Source organism: Podarcis pityusensis (genome assembly GCF_964106645.2).
Source record: "Podarcis pityusensis genome assembly, chromosome: 1".
In the NCBI taxonomy this organism is placed as follows: domain Eukaryota; kingdom Metazoa; phylum Chordata; class Lepidosauria; order Squamata; family Lacertidae; genus Podarcis; species Podarcis pityusensis.
The window spans coordinates 75,300,020-75,315,827 of record NC_138028.1 but is presented as its reverse complement, the minus strand read 5'-3'; the positions used below and the strand labels follow the sequence as shown (position 1 = coordinate 75,315,827).

At 41.7% G+C, this 15,808-nt stretch overlaps 1 protein-coding gene across 22 annotated transcripts in view; it reads left to right on the top strand.

Annotated features, from left to right (window-relative positions):
- The window catches only part of TNNT3 (troponin T3, fast skeletal type), a 43,072-nt gene that overhangs the window by 21,227 nt on the left and 6,037 nt on the right, over positions 1 to 15,808 (top strand). For 8 of the 22 annotated variants that reach the window (XM_080999528.1, XM_080999529.1, XM_080999530.1 and 5 more), the window contains 7 exons: positions 9,694 to 9,718; positions 11,304 to 11,349; positions 11,608 to 11,724; positions 12,451 to 12,528; positions 12,881 to 12,994; positions 13,527 to 13,636; positions 14,872 to 14,962. In XM_080999528.1, the coding sequence (XP_080855654.1) occupies positions 9,694 to 9,718; positions 11,304 to 11,349; positions 11,608 to 11,724; positions 12,451 to 12,528; positions 12,881 to 12,994; positions 13,527 to 13,636; positions 14,872 to 14,962 (581 nt within the window). Of the gene's footprint in view, positions 1 to 3,264; positions 3,277 to 3,542; positions 3,661 to 9,693; positions 9,719 to 11,303; positions 11,350 to 11,607; positions 11,725 to 12,450; positions 12,529 to 12,880; positions 12,995 to 13,526; positions 13,637 to 14,871; positions 14,963 to 15,808 lie in introns of those variants that run through there. The other 14 variants (XM_080999521.1, XM_080999540.1, XM_080999538.1 and 11 more) reach the window with 3 other exon arrangements.

Genomic DNA, 15,808 nt, shown 5'->3' with positions numbered 1-15,808 from the left:
TTCCTGGGCTGTCCGTGGGCTGGATTTAGAAGGCAATTGGGCCGGATCCGGCCCCCGGGCCTTAGTTTGCCTACCCATGATCAAGGGCAGTGGTTCTCAACCTGTGGGTCCCCAGATGTTGTTGGACTACAATTCCCATCATCCCTGAGCTCTGGCCTTGCTACCTAAAGGTGATGGGAGTTGTAGTTCAACAACATCTGGGGACCCACAGGTTGAGAAAGGCTGATCTATGCTCTTGTGGATATAAGCCAACTGAGACTCTGCTAAGAACACTGTGAAGCACAGGATTACTAGCTGCACAACACTTTAGACATTCCCAGGGAAACACCTTTATATAGTATTTGGTTAGTGTACCCATCTCTATGATCCAAGCATTCCCCTAATTGCTAGCCTTCCTTCATATTTTTATAGGACTACCTTTTGCCTTTCCCTGCACATGTTCCAAAAGACTGGGAAAATTAAAATGCCCTGATTAGTCTACTTTCTTTTCATTCCCTGGATAAGCTGTAGCATATAAGTTTGCTCACACTGTCCACCAGTAGCTGATGGACTTTGGTGGAACCCTTCATAGACAACTAGAAGCAGGTCTGAGGTCATTTGGAGGGGGAAGCGGGGAGGTGGGTGGCTGAGAGAATCATCACAGGAGCTGCTGAAGCCCCTTCAAAGTACAAAGGGGCAGGCTATCTTGTCCTCCTCTCCCGCAACTTTGCCCATCACTTCCACATGCTTGCCTCTCTAAAAGAAAGGTGAGAACTTATGTAAAGTCCAGTCCAGATGACACAAGTAATTCATCGTTGACATCCTTTAAAAAACCGGTATAGTTTATCTGATTCTTAAGGGCTTCGGTTTTCTGAAGCACTTAGCAAAATAAAATAAAATAATTGCTCTTCCACAGATGAAGTTCACAACAGACATGAATCCTTGTGCGTTATGAATAGTGCATTTGTGTTTTTTTAAAATAATTGGAAAACCATGTCATGTTTATTAAATTGTGAGCCTGAAGGCTAGTATAGTATAGGCATTTTTATAAATATTAAATAGTTATGTTGTTTTTACACCTAACAATAGCAGGTGTACTATGGTTAGATTCACACATGCACACAGACACAACAGCCATGGTCCATATCAGAAGGATATATAGCTTTTAGGAAATGCTGCTTCCTATGCTACTTTTCTGAAATGGAGAAATACGATCCATGCTCAGAAAAGCAACATGTGAAGTGATCCTGAATTCCATGTATGCAGACAATATGTGCATATTTCATATTCCACATATGCAAATCACCATAGGGTGATATCCAACTAAGCCATGTTCAGAGCAGACCCATTAAAAACAATGGCTTAAGTGCATTGATTTCATTCGGTCTGTTCTGAGTATGAGTAGCTGGCTATCATCCCTATGTATTTAAGAAAAGTACAAATAGATTCCAAGGGTTTCTATTCACATTTGCAAATCAACTTAGGCTGCAATCCTATACCTACCTACATACCTACCTACCTACCTGGGAGTAAGCTCAATTGAACTCAATGGGACTTACTGCTGAGTAAGCATGTATAGGACTGCACTGTTTAATATTTGCCTGTCTCTCCACCTCTTTTCCTTCTTTTCCCATTCATGTTTGTCTCCTTTTTTATTTTAAACAGGTCATTAATTTGTGTTCCCCTTTAATCCCCTTTAATCAATTACTTATTTCAACCTTGACTTGCAAGAGTCAAAGGTTGCAGTCACCCTGTATTTATTACTTGTCTTGTCTTCCTTTTTCTCTAATGGCACGCCCCACCTCACGAAGTCCATGAACCAGGTATGTGACATGACTTCTGAATTCCACTGATTATCTGAAAGGGTGATGTGTACAGGAATTCAAAGGTGGAGCAAGGAAACAGGAGATAACAGTTTCAATAACTCTTAACACTTGCTTGATTTTAATTTCTTTTCCTGCAACCTTCTTAATTTGAAAATAATGCATTTTCCCATCCTTCACTTGTAAGTATCTGGGAGAAAGAAAACATTTGCAGGTGCTTGAAATAGAAAAGGTAGAAAAGACATAGGGTTTTCTTAAATGGGCAGCTAATGGGGGAACTAGGCAGAATCAGAGACGATCTGAGTCCTCTTCACGCATTATGATGAGCACAGGTAGAGGGGGGAGTAGGATCCCACCCACTGTCTTTCCTTCAATACAACACACAGCTAACTTAAGTCCCACTGATTTAATCTAAGTCTGGATCCAACCTATTGGCCATTTCACAAGTCATGCTGAAAGTGCTCCTCCCTCAACACGTTTTCATTGTAATGTGTGAAGAGAGCTAGAGACTAGGGTTCCTTTTAAATGGCTTCAGTTTATTAAACAGTAATGGCTTTGTGTAGACAAAAGCTACTATGGATAAGCTGCTGTATTCATGAGTGAATATTCTTTGTAAAAGGGCATGGTCGCAAAGATCCATTTTTTGGTTTTGGAATTCTGCATATATAGCTTCGTTCTCCCCAGAGACGCAGATGGAATCAGAGTTGGTTTCCATCTTTGGGAGTGGAATGGAAGCCACTGATGTGCAAAGAACCTAACCACATGACAGATCAAATTTATTCTTGTAACAAGAATAGATTTAAATCGAACCTTTGCTAGATAACCATGGAACTTCCTTGCTTTCTTGCACGCCTAGGTACTAAAATGTTACAATGAAGATCATAGCTACCCTGAAATTGACTGCAGCTTTTTCTTACTATTCAAAATATGAAAACTTACCATGGTGCAAATTGCCATGAACAAAGCATGCAGATGCAAATTTCGGACCATACATGTGGTTCTAAAATGGGCTGATGAGACTATCTACCCAGAAACAGAAATAAGTGTGCTCATTTCTGGTTTTGTGGAGATGATCCCATGCAAGCTCTTTAGAACTGCTGCACTCCAGATGAATGGGATGATACTTGCATTTCTTCTGGATCAGCCAAGAAAACATTTTTGTAAAGCATAATGGCGAATTCCTCTTGGCCCGGGCTATGCTGACAAGTGAATGACAAAACATGTGGCATTTTTCTATGTGCCTTTTTATCTGGTATTTGCCATTCACCTTCATTGATTCCCCACTGGGCTGCTTTCATGTGATTTTTTCAATGTTATTAATTTTCTTTCCCTCTACTCCCCTCCCCCACCCCTCTTGAAGCTCGTAGAAGCGCCCAAAGACCTTGTAATAACATGTTCCTCTTGTTTCCGTTCTCTCGCTGTCCGTTACATCTTGTTCCATGACACTTCTCCCCTGATGAAGTTCATGAGCCAGGTATGCGACACGCCTTCCACATTCTTATGTTGATTCTGATATGTTCACAGAATGTACATAATGTCTTTGGGATGTTGGAAGAGAAGAAACAAGATAAATAATGATTAACAAACTGTCACTAGTGGGTTGTTTTTTGAATGCTCCACACTTATATCAGCAATAACCTAGTTTTTCCCTCCCTCCCCACATTCCTACAGCTTCCCTCAGTGCCTCTTCTGCACTAGATGTTTATATTTAACCAGTATTCTTCTATTCCCTTTTACCCATTCCTTGATCACCTGATGAAGCTCAAGAGTGCTTACATGCGTATTCTTTCTTCCTTTATTCTCTCCTTCCCATCACTGCTTGCTTCCACCTTGACACCTCCGGCAGAAGTCCAAGAAGGTATGTGCTTTCCACTTAAGGAACTGTTTGTCTTCCTTTTCTCCTCTAGGGCGGTGCAGAATAGTGTTTGAAGCTTTGCAGTGCAATCTGATGCATGTTTACTTGGAAGTAAGGGCGCTGTCAGACGGTTGCTATTTTTCGGTGGGATTCAATCAAATTCAGGCTGCAAAACTATAGTTGATTGGACGGTCTTGCACAATGAACATGCTTCTCCAAAATATCAGATTTATGGTTATAAGCAAAGGGACAGGAAAATGCATTGAGAAGTGTGGGTTGACACTTGCTTTGACATAAGGTCATCTCATCTGCCTGGCAACAAATTCTACGGGAATGATGGTTAAATAGCCAGCATTGTCTAATCTCCCTGCAGACAGATCAGGGTGAATGTTCAATAAACATACAGTATTGCCTGGAAGTCTACTTCATCATACTGTTTTCAGTGGCCCTTACTCCTAGGGAAAGTGTGCATAGGATTGCAACCTTAGGTTTCATGTAGTGAGGAAGGATGAGCAAACTCCTTGCATAGGAGTTTTCTTTGCAGATTTTCACAGAAGGTTCCAGATATGCACACGCACTTTCAATTCAATCTACCTCACAGGTTTGTTGCGGATATAAAACCTAGATTGCCTTGAACAGCCTTTGAAGAAAGGTGGAATGTACATGGAATTGAATACAAAATGGAAAGTTTTCATTGATAAATCTTTACAATATGAAAAGGGGCCTTAGATGTTCAAACTGAAGAGTGCCACTCTAGTTTTTTGAAAGAGATTTTCACCTGCTGTGCCTTAATACTAGAGGATATTATGCTTCTGAAAGGCATCCTTACTTTCAGAGGGTTAATATTAATGCATTATGGGATAGTGAAGTTTTAGAAGGCCAGAAGGATCATGAAGAAAGGCAAGAAGGTTACTAGTGGCTGTTGAAGTTTCCACTAACTCATTCATTTGTTGGATGACATTAGTCATCAGGGCTGGTCATAGACTGAATGCTGCCCCAGCCAAAGGGTGGCCTTGGCCTCCCCCTTCTGTTTGTTCAGCTTTTGATCACCTTACTTAAGATATCATTTGCAGCAGTGCTTTTTTTCTGGAGGTACGCAGGGGTACACATACCACTAAACATTTCGTGAATCTAAGTTTGCCCTCATTGAGGGGCAGTATTTCAATATGAGTAGGAAAATGAGAGTACCCCTAAACATTTATTACTATTTTTTAAGAAAAAAGAGCACTGATTTGCAGCCTATTTCATAGCTTTAATGCACAGTTTGCATATAGGATCTCTATCTTTGGCATATAAGTTGACAAATTCAAACATTAGGTTCTGTAAATATGTACTGTATATATGTTTTCTTTCAGCTACTGAGCACATGGTCTATTTATTTAATGCATTTCTACCCCATCTTACAGGCTGCAGGAAAACATTGGAGCACATAAAACACCAAAACCACAATAATTCTATGAAATACATTTTCAAAAATCAGTAAAAATTAAAAATTTCCCCAAACAGCAAATTAGCCAGCCACAGACCTCTTGTTACTTTGTATGATTGTCATTCACATCCATTTCTGGAAGTTATATACTCAACAAAATCTAAGGATGATGATGTTGATGATAATAATAATAATAATAATAATAATAATAATAATAATTTATATGCCACCCATCTGACTGGGTTGCATATCTGAAAGACTGTCTCCTGCCCTACAGACCCTCTTGGACGTTAAGATTGGAAGGAAGGGCTTTCTTGGACATTCCACAACCCTCCAGATTTTCGGAGGTTGCAGTGGCCTGGGAGAAGGCATTCTCTGTGGTGGTCCCTAAGCTGTGGAACTCCCTTCCCACAGAGGTGTGCCTGACACCTTCATTATATCGTTTTTGCTGTACGATGGAGATGTTATCATCATCATCATTATAAAAACAAGCTGTTCCCCGCTACAAGGACTTTACAGTCTACACAGTAAACATGGCATTTTTGTCCACCCATGAAGCCAACAGGACTGCTTGGGTGGAGAAAAATATGTCTTGTATGTATGACCTGGCCCTCAGAAATTGACATTTTTTGACAGTCCCATCGCCTATTTCATTCATAGGACACAATGTATTGCTCTTCTTTGTTTCAACTGCACAGGAAGAACAAATGGTTTTTTGAAACTGTAAAATAGAAAGGGGAAAGACAAATAAGGGTGTTGTGAAAAATAGGAGGAGGAAAATTGGAGCATGTTGACCCAGTTCCTTTCTTTCCTTTGCCTTTCATCTGCAGCTGGAGCCGAAGGAGAATATTGTGATGGTATTTTGGTGACATTTGGAGATCGCACACTGTCTTTTCTAACACCTTTCCCCCGCCTTTCTGCTTCTAATCCTCACCCACTGTAAAACCAGGAACTGGGCCAAATCATCACAGTTGCAAATGTACAACCTTTCATGCCTCCGTACTGTTAAGAGATAAAAGTCTTAAGCCTTCAGCAACCCCTCCTCTTCCCCCAATCTGTTGTCATTCCCAACAGAAGTAAAATAGCATTGATTTAAGTCCAAACAACTGCAAGACATGTCTTTAGAGGGGTCCCTTTGCATATACTGTGCAGGTTTCTAAAAAATATATCTAAAAAATCAATAGCATCTGGTGGCAGACAGACAATTATCAGGATTGCAGTAGATGAGGAGGGGAATTTAATCCTTTCCTCTCCTGCTGTGGTCCTTAGAAAAAAATCCTCTTCTGAAGGGATTTAAGGTACTTTGGGATGAAATCCCCCACAGTTTGGCCCCCATTCAGGCCATTAATGGGGTCTTCTCATAGTGATTTGAGGTTTTAGAGTAGAGACCAAAAAGGACCTTGGGACAGAACAACAACATTCCTTACTGATGTGTTTTGATCCTTTCTAGATTTCAGACTCTGAAGGGAGAGTGTAAACTGTTTTTTACATGAGATTACTTCAATTCCCTCTCCCCCTTTAAAATCCCATGCTTACTTTCCAGCTTTCTTTCTCTTTATTTTCAAGCAAAGCACTGAAGGACTCTTTCTTTTGGCAGGATCATTTTAGGGATTTATGCCTTGTATCTCTTGTTTGTAAGAACCAGAACAATCCAAACCTCAGATAAAGTAAGGGGCAATTGAAGAAAGGGTTTTGCCATGATGATTGGGTTTGTTTGTTTTATCCAGTTCCTTAAAGAAGAAGAAGAAATGCTATCTTGAAGATACAACAGTAACCTTGAGACTAGTCTCTGTGCACACACTACATCTTGTTTTGTCACGTGTTTTCTGTTAATTAAAAAGAAAGAAAGTAGAATAGACTTTTTGTTTTTTGTTTTACCCTTATCCTGAAAGTACAGAAATGTTACTTTTTATTCCAGGATCAGAAAACTAACCTTTTTAAAACTACATGTTCATGGAATTATTCCTGTATAATCAACAGATGCTCAGACCTATGGGGTGATATTCCACTTTAGCCATACTCAGGGAAGAATGGACTTCAGAAACTAAAGTCCATTGATTTCAGTAAATCTTCTCTGAGTTTGGCTTGGCTTAGTTGGATATCACGTGGGGTGGTTATATTGGCCAATGGCACATGTATTTCAAAGCCAGTTGTGAGGAACAGATGAACAATAAAAATGATATGAACAGGGTGTGTGTGTGTAAAATAAAAAATATATAAGAATGTGATGACATTCTTGTAATCTGTTCTGATATGGTGAAATAGGAATATATATGGCAATCATCCTTGTGCACAAGGAAGGAATGAGGAACCATTGGCCCTCCAGATGTTTTTGGATTCCAGTTCCTATTAGCTGCAGTCAGCCTGGGTAGTGGTCACGAATGATGGAAGTAATAGTCTAGCAAGATCTGGAAGGTCACAAGTTCCCCACTCCTGATGAAAGGGAGTTTAGGCAAACAGAACTTAGTGGGTCTCTGAATAACATCCATGAAATATTGTTTGGTGTGATTTGTATTCTGTTCCCTAGGTTTTAAAAAAGCTATTTCAGATTAAAAAGCTCACTGCTTACCACATCAGAAATATAAAGGCCTCCAAAAAAATTACACTTCTTCTCATATATCAACTTTACTAAGAACATCCTCCTATTCACATTTTATGTAACAGTAAAGGTAAAGGTAAAGGTAAAGGTAAAGGGACTCCTGACCATTAGGTCCAGTCATGGACAACTCTGGGGTTGCGGCGCTCATCTCGCTTTACTGCTTTACAGCTTCCGGGTCATGTGGCCAGCATGACTAAGCCACTTCTGGCGAACCAGAGCAGCGCACAGAAACACCATTTACCTTCCCGCCGTGGTAGTACCTACCATATTTTTTGCACCATAACACTCACTTTTTTCCTCCTAGAAAGTAAGGGGAAATGTCTGTGCGTGTTATGGAGCGAATGCCTACGGATGGCGGGGGGATCTGCTGCAGTCATGACCAGAGGATCCATGGTTCCCCTTCCTTCCCTCCTCCGTGGCTCGCTTTGAAACAGCAAAGCGGGAGAAGAGCCGCTGAGTGAGGAGGAGAGAGAGACAGAGAGCCTGCTTGCTTTAAAGGAGCAAAGCGGGAGAGGAGAGGAACCGCTTACACGAGTGTAAGCGGCTCCTGTCCAGTTGGCTCCTTTAAACCAAGCAGGCTCTCTGTTCCTCTCTCCTCCCCACTCAGCTGGCTAAATAGCAGCAAAGTTTTTCAGCGAGCCGGGGAGGAGGGAGAGAAGCAGAGCCTGCTTGCTTCTCTTATACCCCTCTTCTGCATTATTAACAGCATCCTTCTCCACCCACCCCACATGTGTTCCTTGTCCCTTGAGTGCTTTTCCTTCCCTCCCCACTTAAAACGTGGTTACAAAGCATGGATCCACATGGATCCTCAGGATTTTTGCAGTGGGTCACCCCAAATTCACCATCAGATCACATAGCATGTCCATGGCTACAGCTTGCACCAAAAAAATCACGCACCCACTGTTGCCTGGGGCCGCAGTGGTGCAAAAACGTGGTTACAAAGCATGGATCCACATGGATCCTCAGGATTTTTGCATTGGGCTACCTCAAACTCACCGTCAAATCACATGTCTGTGGCCACAGCATAAACCACAAAATCATACATCCACTGTTTCGTTTAGAATTTTTTTTTTCTTGTTTTCCTCCTCTAAAAACTATGTGCGTGTTATGGTCGGGTGCGTGTTATAGAGCGAAAAATATCTACTGGCACTTTGTTGTGCTTTCGAACTGCTAGGTTGGCAGGAGCTAAAGGATGGGTTAAGAAGAAGATTTGGATAGTTCCAGTGCTGAAACAATCAGCAATACCCAATGTTTTTACCTTTACTGGCTTAGAAAAATCCCAGGCAATTCTTTTCCAGCCTTATCACTTTCCAAAGCAGAAATTTACAATATCTCAATTTAAGGCTGATACTTTAAAACCTTGCTGTGAGTTGGAGGATAGGGAAAAGAAGAGTCTTGCTTCACAGTTTATTTTACCTAAACATTATTGCTGTAAAAACAAATAGCCCTGCTTCAGCTGAGGGGGTGACATCTTAAACTTGATTCTTCATATTATTTGCCTTGTAAATTCAGAATCTGAATGTTTGGAGTTCCTCAAATAAGTCTGCGTTCACGATACACTGACCAAATAGGCTCTGAGCTTTTTATTGCTGAAATCTCACTGCAAAAGTGACAAAGGTGGCACAGAAAGAGCATTGTATGACAGAATTCTTTGAATTCATACATAGCATGTGGTCATAAAAGACATTCAAGTTTCGAGAATCAGCACTCAATGTGGAGAAGGAAGTTGCTGACTTCCTGATGCTATGTTGGAGCTTTCATGCAAGCTCTTGTTTCGTTTTTCTATACTGTTTTACTTCCAAGTAAAACTGGTCTGCCAAGGAGTGTGTCTCTATGAAGTGTCAAAGATATGATTCAAGTGCCCTTGGGATGATTCCATGAGAATGGACATCCCTTTTGATTCTTTTGCTTTAGCACACCAGACTAGGATATATTGTTGTTCTAATATTGTCTTTCTCCATCTTTCCTTTCCTTGCTTTCTCTTTTCTTCCTGGATTGCTCTATTTAGAGAAGAAGCCCAGAGTTGTACCACCGTAAGTGTGCACTTCCAGATATTGAAAATACCGCTTGTTCTAAATAATCATGTTATAACTTGAAGGTGGCTTCAACCAGCTGTGCAGTGACTTTCGTATTTAGCTGGCTGAACTTCTCTTCCCCTTGTGATGAAATGTGAAGATCCCCTTGGAATATGGCAGGGAAGTTCTGCCAACTGAATGCAGAAATGTGCATCCAACTGGTTGCACTTATTTAGAGCATGGGGACCCTGTGGCCCCTCAGCTGTTGTTGGACTCTGCTCTCATCAGCTCCAGCATCAGCAACATCTGGAGGACCATAGGTACCTTACCCTAATTTAGAATGTCCAAAGCCACTCTTCTGGTACCAACCAGCTATGCCTTCAACAGGGTATAGTGCCACAGTTCATGTCTGGAGTGGCATGGAATGAAGAAAGAAGAGGAACAAAGCCAGAGTTAGATAAAGAAACTGTGATGGTGGTGCTGATGGGGTACTTGGGGATTAACTAGTCATGTACAGTGCAAAGTAGAGTGCACTGGTCCAGGAAAACATTTATGGTAAAGACAGACTTTGAGAAGGGATTGAAAGGAGGAGAGGGAGAAGGGTGGAAGGACAGAGAAGGAAGGTTATTCCAGGTGTATTGAAGCCTGGAAGAAGGTAAGGAGGACAATGCAGGGCAAGGGATAAAAGGGGGCATGGAGCAGTGGGAGTTAGAAAGGGACTGTGGTGTTATGTACATTAGTGGCAATGCCATCAATGCATATTAAGGATGTGAGTATTGGGGCTAGGGAATGAGTGGCATGCATTAAAGCAGATGACCTTTGGCTGAGAGGAAAACGGTGATTTCTTAAGAGTGGTGGCTGTGGACCAGTGGCCTTTCAGATATTGTTGAACTTCCATCATTGCCACCCAGGGATGATGGGAGTTGTGGTTCAGCAGCATCAGGAGGGCCACGGGTTCCCCACCCCGGTTTAGATACTAGCTGGTTTATAGTAGCATGTGTTTACGTATGGAAAAAACTAGTATTTCTCTGTTGCTTACAAAGATTGACACAGCAAATCAACTATTCTGTAAAGCAGGAGTGTCCAACACAATGATTAAGGGCTTAATCTAGCCTTTTTGGGATCTCTAATCCAGCCTGCAGCATCTCTGTCATACTTCATCCAAACTGATCCATTCACATCTCTATGGTGCCAGCACTCTTAGTAGACCAAATGTCATGATTATTGTATTTATGCTGCAATCTTTAAAGGACAGATATTTTATCAGATCTGAAGGAACAATATTTTCAACTTACCAGTAATTTATAATTGAAATGCAGTAGATCACTTGGTGTTGAAATCAGGTGGAACTGACATTTTGTAGCCCAGAAATATTTGAGAGTGCTGCTGTTAGACATCTGTTAGGAGGTGAAATTGGTCGGTCAACATTTTTTAGTTTGACACCTCAGCTCTAAGTTGTCATTGTATTAAGCTTTCCCAATTAGTGTTCATACAACCTTAATTTCAGTTACATTTTCTTCTGAATAGTTCTTTCGAATAGCATACCTCTCCTTAGAATGTTTACCTTTGATGTTTATATGCCTTACTTTCTCTTTCTCCAAAGGCTGACTGCTCCTAAAATCCCAGAGGGGGAGAAAGTAGACTTTGATGTAAGTATTGCTGGCTCCTTTCAACACTATTGACTCCTGTAAATTTTCATTATATTTTGGACAAGAGGGTTAAAAACAGGACCTTCACCTCAATCCTAAAAACATATTCCTAATCCTGAGAGGAAATTGAGTGTTTGGGGTTTTAATTAATGGGGATGTGGAAGGATTCTTTGAGTGGGATAACCCAAATAATCCAAATCGTTCCATTGTCACTGTTTGCATCATAGCCATCATTCCACCTTCTTTTTCTTACTCCAGGACATCCAAAAAAAGAGGCAGAACAAAGACTTGATTGAGCTTCAAGCCTTGATTGATAGCCACTTTGAAGCTCGGAAGAAGGAAGAAGAGGAAATCCTAGCCCTTAAAGAAAGAATTGTAAGTCTCACTGGTGTGGTCTCCACAATAATTTCTTCTCCAAGAGGACAGTGTACTGCTGCTCAAGAGTCCCACAATTTAGTTTTAATAGAGACACAATACTTAATGGTTACATCCAACTGAGAGTAGAACCATTGAAATAAATTAACATTACTTATTTAAGTCTATTGATTTCAGTGAGGCTAGCCTTGAGTACAACCCAGTGAACCATCCCTACTCTCTAACACAAAGGAGTGAATTTTTAAGAGCTAACACTTTTTTATCTAAGTATAATTGCACCTTTTTGTTTAGGTGGAAGGGATACCATCCAAATGAGCTTCTAATAACATTATTGTTATTTTGAGTGAGGGGGAATTTGATCCTTATGCTATTTTGTCATCTGAAAAAAAAAACCACATGACATAAAATCCACAATCCAAATGGGCATTGTAGTCTCTACTGTCGTCTGCAGCAGAGGTACTGCTTTATCCTTTGATCGGCTTAAATACAAGTGTTTAAGAAGACATACAACAATTTGACCACACCCCTGTGGCTAATGCAGACCCTAGGTGGAGGGACCTCCTCTAGGGATATTTTGGCTATCTGTATGGGATCACTGTTGAACCAATTTGGACTGTTTCACTCTGAGGGAAGTTTCTTCTGTCAAATGTTGTTCCAGCCAACAGTACATAAAGAGTCACAATGAAACATCTAATTGCTTCCTCTTCTTTTGCATGAAATGAACAGGAGAAACGTAGAGCGGAAAGGGCTGAACAGCAAAGAATCCGGGCTGAAAAGGAAAAGGAGCGTCAGGCCAGGCTTGCTGTGAGTTGTTGTTGTTGTTGCGGTTGCTTATTGAATCCTATACCCGGAGGTCTCAAGGTGGTTGACAGAATAAAATCAAGATATAAAACCACAAAACACACAATCAAAATAACAACCCAATAAACCCCCCCCCCCCAAACCCCACATTTTAAAAGGGCATAGAGAGACAGAGCAATCAAGAGACTTCTTCTGGCAGTTAGTCTAATACTTTTTGCTCCATTCTGCAGTCTACTGCTGCTGGTCTCCTTTTGGCTCCATCCCACAATCTACCATGGCCACTCCCAAAACTCCTTGTTCTGCACTTATGATCCCCAAGTATGATGTTGGCTATTTTCCTCTTGTCCCTTTGTAGGAGGAGAAGGCAAGAAGAGAGGAGGAAGATGCCAAGAGAAGGGCTGAGGATGACATGAAGAAGAAGAAGGCTCTGTCCTCCATGGGTGCCACATACAGCAGCTATTTGGCTAAGGTACATCCACTGCTTGACTTGAGGGAATGAAAATGTGGCAAATGGCAGACAAGTGTAACGACGCTCATCTGAAAAACCCTCTGGTTAAGTGTTCCTTGTATCTCATGGGTGGCTCTTATCAGTTGCTAGGAATTCTCTAGCCCCACATTGGCTCTGGAAAGCTCTTCCGCTTTCAAGGGAAGCCAAGGGAGCTTCAGGATCCGCGCAGAGACACTTGGGCTTTGGTTTTCTCCTGTACAAATGCCAGCAACTTGTCCTTTGCTTGACATCAGCCCCATTGGGTCCTAAGGCCTTGGCATGGGCCCCAGCACTTGCCCCAGGGGCTGATACTGGGCCTGCAGCCAATAGTCAAGACCAAAGAGCAAACCAGAACTGGAGGTCAAACCAGGAGGCAGGATCAAGAAGCAATCCAGGAATTAGTCACGAGCAAAGGACAGAGCTGGAGGCAGAACAGGGCAATAAGGACACAAGAATTCCTACCTATATGCATCCTGTGATATACTGAAAGTGTTTGGGTTTTTTCCCCCCACAGGCTGATCAAAAGAGAGGAAAGAAACAAACTGCAAGGGAGTTGAAGAAGAAGGTCCTGGCAGAGAGGCGCAAACCTCTAAACATTGACCATCTTAGTGAGGACAAGCTGAGGTAAAATGGAGTTGTACGAAATGGAAGGAGTCAAGTGTATTTATCATTCATTCATTCAGTTTTGATCCTGTCCTTCCTTGCAAAGGAGCTCAGCAAACAACAAAGGACTAAAAGAATTCAATTAAATTCAGTTAATATAAAATAAATATTGAAATACATTACGAACATCTAGAAACAGTCACATGCCTGCACAGTCCATAATTGCAAGGTTGTCAAAAGGAAAAGGAACTCTTTTAAATTCCTCCTGAATGCTAATAATGTTCATACACCTACCAGGGAGGGCATTTTAAGCTTCCGGATTATGGCGAGATCTCCCATGGTGGGGGCAGCCCTGCCGTCAGAACCCAGAAAAGCAAGGGGGCGACCAGAGTTGGTGGCACCTTACCCTTTGGCCATGGGTTCCAAAATGGGACTGGCCACCCCAATTGTACACTCCTATTGAAGGTAAAGGCAGGTAAAGGACCCCAGATGGTTAAGTCCAGTCAAAGGCAACTATGGGGTGCGGCGCTCATCTCACTTCAGGCCAAGGGAGCTGGCGTTTATCCACAGACAGCTTTCTGGGCCATGTGGCCAGCATGACTAAACCACTTTTGGCACAACGGAACACCGTGACGGAAGCCAGAGCACATGGAAATGCCATTTACCTTCCCGCCACAGTGGTACATATTTATCTACTTGCACTGGTGTGCTTCAAACTGCTAGGTTGGCAGGAGCTGGGACAGAGCAACAGGAGCTCACCCTGTCACACGGATTCAAACCACCAATCTTCTGATCGGCAAGCCGAAGAGGCTCAGTAATTTAGACCACAGCACCACCCACGCCCTATTGTATTCCTATTGATATAAACACCCTTTAATAACCCGTGCTTGTAGTATTGCTCAAGCATATAATTGTTGTCCTAGTTTTGTTCTTTTAGTTTATGTGAACTACTACAGGTTAATAAAATCTCAAAAGTGCCATATTTGTATAAACAAGATGGCCCTTTACCTTTGCCAACCTGGTGCCCTCTAAATGTTTTGGACTACAACTCCCAACAGCACCAGCTAGCGTGTTGCATAAAACTTTGCCTTATGGCTACTAGTTCTTTGGGATCTGTGGAATCTCACTGTATACAAGTTGTACAAGTGACAATAAAGTATTTCATATTTCATATCTACGGAAGATGTGCTGTGGGAACTTCAACTGTTATCCCCTTTCTTCTTCTTCTTCTTCTTCTTCTCCTCCTCAATTCACAGGGAAAAAGCCAAGGAGATGTGGGACTGGTTATATCAGCTGGAAACGGAGAAGTATGAGTATTTAGAGAAGATCAAGAGACAGAAATATGATGTGAGTAGAAAATGAGATCTTGGTTATTATTCTGCTTATGTCCAACACCTAAGTGGAAAAGGGTTGCAATTCTCCTAGGAGAAGCGTAGTGTGTGGCCCTTAAAATACCACTCTGAAGGCTTATCAATGGGATTTACATTTCATTTGACTCTGAAACTATTTGCCCAGAGTGGGTTTTGGTTTTCTAGCAGGAGAAGAGAACTTATGCCTTCATGATGTGCCTGGAAGGAGAGCATGAAAAGTGTTTTTAGCCCGATCCATGAATTTACCTGTCTCCATCATAAAGTGCCTTGAAGAGTAGAATGACTAATTTCATGGTTTTATTTTCCATCACAGAAACCAAGAGAGGTACCCTATTATCTCTATAGGTCTGTCAGCACTTTTCAGCACTGGGTTGAAATATCGAGGGGTATTCTAATGCTGAACTCTGTTCTGATGTCACCTGCTTCTTTCACCCATGGATCATGTCACCTCCCTCACTTGTACTCATGTAGACAGAGAAACCAGCAACATGTCTTCTTTTGTCTTCCTAACCCTACATGACACCTGCCATATTTTTTATTTTGAAAAACAAACCCGTGTGTGTGTGAATGATTACACTGGATGGGAACATGGAAATATTCCAAATTTCTCTACGAACTGTAAGCATAGCCCCTGCTCTCCTGCCATGTGATAAAAGAGAAACCACTGTGTATTTGTGCAAAATCTAGTGTGCAAAAAGCTAAAGAACCTGCAGTCCAATCGCACGTTGCCAGGCCTATGCACACTGTACAGGTGGTACCCTCCTTATACATGTACGTGAGCTGAAGCCTAGAGAGGACAACTAGTTGTGCTGGGGGAGGACGG